Source organism: Apodemus sylvaticus, chromosome 1, assembly GCF_947179515.1.
Source record: "Apodemus sylvaticus chromosome 1, mApoSyl1.1, whole genome shotgun sequence".
In the NCBI taxonomy this organism is placed as follows: Eukaryota; Metazoa; Chordata; class Mammalia; order Rodentia; family Muridae; genus Apodemus; species Apodemus sylvaticus.
In genome coordinates, this window is record NC_067472.1 from 54611655 (window position 1) to 54617721 (window position 6067).

Genomic DNA, 6067 nt, shown 5'->3' on the forward strand with positions numbered 1-6067 from the left:
TAGTTCCAGAATAGACAGGGCTCCATAGTCTGTCTGAAAACAATACAAACCCTCATACACCACCTTATGCTAGAACAAAAGGTGCTGTGTAAACACCCTACTACCAGGGAGATAATCAATCCTAGAAAAACCTATTGCAGGCTGAATATGAGAAAGAGGTCCTACTTTAACTATCCTCCCTTTACCTTCTTTTTATGTTTTGTTTTTTGAGAGACAGGGTTTCTCTATATGTAGCCCTGGCTGTCCTAGAACTCACTCTATAGACCAGGCTGTCCTCAAATTCAGAAATCCACCTGCCTCTGCCTCCCAAGTGCTGGGATTAAAGGCGTGCACCACTTTATCTTCTCATATTGCCCTTCTCAGTCAATTCAGGAAGGAGCCAGGCATATACAGAACTCAAAGGGTCTATTTATTAGGAAGGAAATGTCAGTGCTTTATCAAAGAGGAAGAGGTCAGAAAGAGATGGTGGGGATGGAGGACCCTCAGCTGGGACACTTCTTGGCCACAATGAGGACAGCAGAAGGCACGAGTCCTAAAGATGGAAGAAAGAGTTTAAATTACAAAGACACTTAGGTTTTGGGCCTTCAAATTTCTGAACACATACTATATCCATTAAACCCCTGCTATCCCAACTGACTTCCCGTCCCTACGCATCCCAATTGCCCCTCATACTGTTTACATTCTGTTTAATCCCTGACTCCTGATCTCTCATAACATACCCAGTTCCTGCAGAGGCCGTTCCATGTCAGCCTCTGAGAAAGCACGTCTGGGGAAGCCACTGAGCAACTGCACGGGGTCCTGGTCCTGTCCCGGTTCCTCCCCACGGTGAAGCTCCACATAGAGCCTCACAGCTGCCAGCTGTTCCCGGGCCCGGAAAGTTTGGGTCAGCGAAGTCCCATCAGGCAGCCTAACCTAGAAGGCAAGAGAGATGCAGCACCATGAGCACTGAAGCCGAGTGAGGACCAGTGAGCTCTGGACGGTAGCCTCAGCACAGGGGACAGCACAGGCAGAGTTCTCTGGAGCCTGCTCTACACAGAGCTCCAGGGCTGGAAGAACAAATTCAAGGCAGGCATCAGGTACTCAAGACCCTGTCTTAAAACACAACTATGAGTAAGCAGGGTGAGGTCAGACAATGGTAATACCTATAATCTCAGAACACAGAGGAAATAGGAAGATCACCAGAAGTTAGAGGTCACCTTGATCTTCATAGTGAACTGCAGGCCAGTAGGACTGTACAGCAGGACCCAGTTCCAAGAATAAACCAGTGCGGAGTGATGGCACACGCCTGTAATCCTAGCACTCAGGCAGAGGCAGGGAGAGCTCAAAATTCAAGACCAGCCTGACATAGCAAAACCCTGTCTGAAGTGCCCAGGGAGGAGAGGAGGTTACAGCTGGCTCTGCCCTGCCTGGAGGTCTGAACCAGTGCAAACACTATTTAAAGGACCTGATGAGCCGCCACTCATGCTCGGCTTCAGGAGGTGATGATAAAGAACCCCTAGCCACCTCACCAGGCAAGGGGAAATTACTTTTAAAAATCATTGTAAGTACCACATTAAGAAAACAGCTGTGTAATGAATCTACAACTGCTTAGTAAGAATAAGTAAGGATTTAAATAAGAGGGCAGGTGAAATTTGATCTCTCAAAGAGTAGAAGAGATAGGATTTCAAAAGTCCAGTAGAAGAAAGGATTTGGCAAAGGGGACTTAAGCATCAACAGCTCTGGGCTGGGCACTTTATAAGACAACACTGGGTTCTAGAAGCAAGACAAACACTTGAAAACAGTACCTGATCGAATAAAAAAAAGTGAAAAAAAAAAAAAAAGAAAACAGTACCTGTATGCGACACTGGTCATACTCCCGCTTAGTAGGGGGCTCCTGGCTGGGAGAAGAAGGAACAGGACCTGGATCTGTTGCTGGTGGGGATGACCGAGAACCCACACTACCACCATACTGAAAGACAAAATGAAGCACGACCTCGGGGTAGCACACTAGCCCAGCATGCATGAAGGTTCAACCTCTAGTACACAGGTAAACAAACAAGACAACGCTTGCAGGGTTGGCAGCTCAGCTTTTAGAGTACTTGGAAGGCTGAGGCAGGAGAGAGAATGCCCTGAGTCTGAGACTCATCTGGGCCAGAGTAAAACTATGCCTCAAAAATATCATCCTAAGCACATGCTTTTTTTTTTTTTTTTTGGACACTGGAAAGGAAATTAACCCAGCTACTCCACTATGCCCAGACTTCCCAATCACCCACCTTTTTGGCTCTCTCTGCTTTGTCCCTTTCAATTTTTTCTCGAACTCTTTGTCTAGAATAGAGACAGGAGAATAAATAGGTCAGACATAGACAAGGCAAGTCTCAGTTTCTTTCTCAATTAGCGACCAATGAGTGTTCAGACCTGGCGGCTAACTCTTCAGCCTTTTCCCGCCTGCGCTCCTCAGCGGCCCGGCGCATCTCGTCTTCCTGCAGTTTCTGACGTGCAACTGACAGCTCTTGCCCTTGTCTCCTCCGCTGCTTTTCTCGTTCTAAAGCTTCTCGCTCCTCTCTTTCTTCACGTTCCCGCTGCTTTTGCGCCACAAGTTCCAACATTCTGTTTGCAGAGAAGAGAGAGCTGAAGCTGGACATGGAGTGGGAAGGCAGTTTACAGAGTTTAACAAAATAAGGGAACGTATGCTCCAAAACAGATGAAAGGAAACAAAGCCCCAACAGTAATATAAAGAGGAAAGCTAGGTGGTGGCAGTGCACACCTTTAATCTCAGTGTTCAGAATGCAGAGACAGGTGCATCTCTTGAATTTGAGGCCAGCCTGGTCTACAGAGCCAGTTCCAGGACAGGCAGGGATAGAGACTATGGTTTGAAAACAAAAACAAAACAAACAAAAAAACTTAGCTCAGTGGTAGAGCACATATATCACGCATGGGTCCTTGTAGGTTTTTTTCAAGGGCACTTGAGAGAGAGCCAGGCATAGTGGTGCATACCTATACTTCCTGCGTTTGCAAAGTTGGCGGGAGAGTTGGGATACTAGGGGAATCTGCAGTCACACAGGAGTTTGAGACCAGTCTTGAGCTCGCCAAGATGTTCCCTGGTGACTCCCCCCACACCCATAAACTGGAAAGGTCAGGTTCTACGAGCACACTTGTGTTTGTATTTGAGAGGAAGGAGATGACCCGTGACTCTTGGCAAAGCTATGGCGGCCCAGGCCTGTAACCCCCGCACTAGAAGAACGTGGCTTTGGATTTAGGCTAGGCCATACCAGTCCAGCCTGAGGTACACAGCTAGACCCCCATCTCAAAAAAATAATGCAGGGCATAGTGGTGAAGGCCTGTAATCCCTGCACTCTGGAGGCGGAGGCAGAAGGATCTGGAGCTCAGCCTGGGCAAGAGTTAGGCCGACTCCAAACACACACACACACACACACACACACACACACAAAATGAAACTTGCCAGTTACCTACCTCTTCGTCTGTTCTTGTCGCTCCTCTTCAGTCAATATGGGTTTGCTTTCTCCTGCAGCAGACCCAGCTCCTACAAACAAGCAACCAGGATTATTATTTACAATGGAATCATTCCGGTTTTCTTAGGCCTTTACAAGATATCTAGAATCACAAGATGTCTCCCAGTCAGGACCTTCAGGGCCAACTTGCTCTGAGGGCGTGGGTTCTCGTCCCAGGATGTGACTGAGGGGAGTCTCTAGAGGCTCGTCCACATCGGGGTCGTCTTCATGCTCCATAAGCCTGGGCAGAGAGAGTTGGCAGAGATTATGAGCCTTGAGGCCGCCTTTCCCAGCGGCTCCCAAACTTCCTTCCGCCACCCGTGCGGGCCACTCACCAGTCCATCGCAGCCTCGATGCCCTGGTTCCCGGTGAGGGCCAGAGCCTTCTCCCTGGGGGCAGAAACACTGTGAATAGCGCCCACCAGCCATGGTGATAGCCAGGCCGGGCGGGCCCGCGGCCTCCCACCACCGGCAGGGGGAGGCTCCCTTACGCGCGTCCCCTGGGAAAGCCCATCTCGATGAGGCTCTCCAGAGCCGTCAGCTCCGCCATGGCGCCCGCCTCCGCTTCCGCGGGGACCTGCGATGGCAAGAAGGAGACCGCAAGGGTCAGTCCGGGGCGACTCCGCCCGCGTCGCCGCCCTCCCGGCGCTCGCTAACTCACCGGGCGGGGGACCCGGGGACGGGGGGAGTAGACACTGAGTGAGGAGAGCGGAGGGGAAGCGGAAGTCCCGTCTGTTTGTGTCACGTGGAGGCGGGGTGGACGGGTGCCGAGGAGAGCCAGAAATAGTCGTCCTGGTGGGCGGGAACATCTGAGGACCCACCCACTTCGTATAAGCTCCAGACCGGTTTGAGCCAGTTTGCAGGGTTTTAGAAATCAAAAAGAAGCCTGGTGTGGTAGCGCACGCCTTTAATCCCAGCACTCTGGAAGGCAGAGGCCCGCTGATTTCTGAGTTCGAGGCCAGCCTGGTCTATAGAGTGAGTTCCAGGACAGCCTGGGCTACAGAGAGGAACCCTGTCTCCAAAAAAATCAAATCCAAAAAACAAACAACAACAACAAAAAATAAGTCAAAAAGAGGGCCTGACAATGGATTAGTGGGTAAAAGCTACTGCTTCGAAGCATAATTATGTGAGTTCGATTCCTAAGACCCACGAGGTTGAGAGAACAGAGGAAAAAGGATTCCTTGGCCTAAACACACGAGTCGAAGCATTCATGATAAACAATAAAGATTTTTCTTTTCTCTCTCTCTCTCTCTTTTTTTTAAATAAGATGCCTTTTTAAAAAGATTTATTTATTTTATGTGAGTACACTGTAGCTCTTCAGACACACCAGAATAGGGGGGCATCAGATCTCATTACAGATGGTTGTGAGCCACCATGTGGTTGCTGGGAATTGAACTCGGGACCTCTGTAAGAGCAGTCAATGCTCTTAACCACTGAGCCATCTCCCCAGCTCTTCTTCTTCTTTTTTCTTTCTTTCTTTTCTTTCTTTCTTTTCTTTCTTTCTTTCTTTCTTTCTTTCTTTCTTTCTTTCTTTCTTTCTTTCTTTCTTTCTTTCTTTCTTTCTTCCTTCCTTCCTTCCTTCCTTCCTTCCTTCCTTCCTTTCTTTCTTTCTTTCTTTTCTTTCTTTCTTTCTTCCCCGTGTTTTGATACAGGGTTTCTCTGCATAGTCCTTGCTGTCCTGGAACTTGCTCTGTAAATCAGGCTGACCTGTAATCCAAAGAGATCCACCTGCTTCTGCCTCCCTCCCAAGTGCAGTACTGGGATCAGAATGTGTCACCATCATTTCCTTGTTTTTGTTTTTGTTTGTTTGTTTGGGGTTTTTTTTTTTTGTTTTTTTTTTTGGATTTGTTTTTTTCGAGACAGGGTTTCTCTGTTTAGCCCTGGCTGTCCTGGAACTCACTCTGTAGACCAGGCTAGCCTCGAACTCAGAAATCCACCTGCCTCTGCCTCCCAGAGTGCTGGGATTACAGGCATGCGCCGCCACCGCCAGGCTTTTGTTTTTGTTTTTGAGACAGGGTTTCTCTGTGTAGCCCTGGGTGTCCTGGAACTCACTCTGTAGACCAGGCTGGCCTTGAACTCAGAAATCTGCCTGCCTCTGCCTCCTAAATGCAGGGATTAAAGGTGTGTGAAACCAACGCCCGGCTCCTCCTTGCATTTTTTTAATTTTCCGTTTTCTTTTTAATTCTCTTTCTGTCTTTTTGAGACAGGGTCTCACTATGTAGCTCCAATTGTCCTGGAACTCAGTATCAAGACCAGGCAGACCTCAAACTCACAGAGATCTCCCTGCCTCTGCTTCCCAAGTGCCAGGACTAAAGACGTGTGCCACCACACCTAGCGGCACGAAACTGGGAGGAGAATAACTAGTATGCTTGTTGTTAGTAAGTTATTTATCAGGGGCTAGGGCGTAGTCTAGTGATGTTCTGGCTAGCATGTTTGAGTCTATATTCTTCTACATCATCATTATCATTGTCTTTGTTTTTTGAGACAGGATCTCATCATGAAGCCTTGGCTGTTCTGGAACTTCTAAGTGGAACTAACCTTGAAACTGATCTCAGACTCAAACATCAGTCCATGGAACAC

General features: G+C 48.4%; 1 protein-coding gene across 1 annotated transcript; it reads right to left on the reverse strand.

Moving 5' to 3' along the window:
- Positions 1 to 388: 388 nt before the first annotated feature.
- On the reverse strand, positions 389 to 4246 carry Ubxn1 (UBX domain protein 1). Its single transcript, XM_052190510.1, has 10 exons — positions 4149 to 4246; positions 3979 to 4064; positions 3824 to 3877; positions 3623 to 3729; positions 3451 to 3520; positions 2395 to 2586; positions 2253 to 2304; positions 1832 to 1948; positions 720 to 912; positions 389 to 532 (listed from the first exon to the last, which is right to left on the reverse strand). Exons 2-10 carry the CDS (start codon positions 4035 to 4037, stop codon positions 483 to 485), a joined length of 894 nt encoding a protein of 297 aa, XP_052046470.1. The 5' UTR covers positions 4038 to 4064; positions 4149 to 4246; the 3' UTR covers positions 389 to 482.
- Between the last annotated feature and the right edge of the window lie 1821 nt (positions 4247 to 6067).

Coding starts and splice junctions, on each gene's coding strand:
- Ubxn1 (XM_052190510.1), bottom strand. CDS start 4,037: ATGGCGGAGCTGACGGCTCTGGAGAGCCTCATCGAGATGGGCTTTCCC. Junction 2,305..2,394: donor GCTGAAGAGTTAGCCGCCAG/GTCTGAACACTC, acceptor TCTCTATTCTAG/ACAAAGAGTTCGAGAAAAAA. Junction 913..1,831: donor ATGACCAGTGTCGCATACAG/GTACTGTTTTCT, acceptor CTTGCCTTCTAG/GTTAGGCTGCCTGATGGGAC.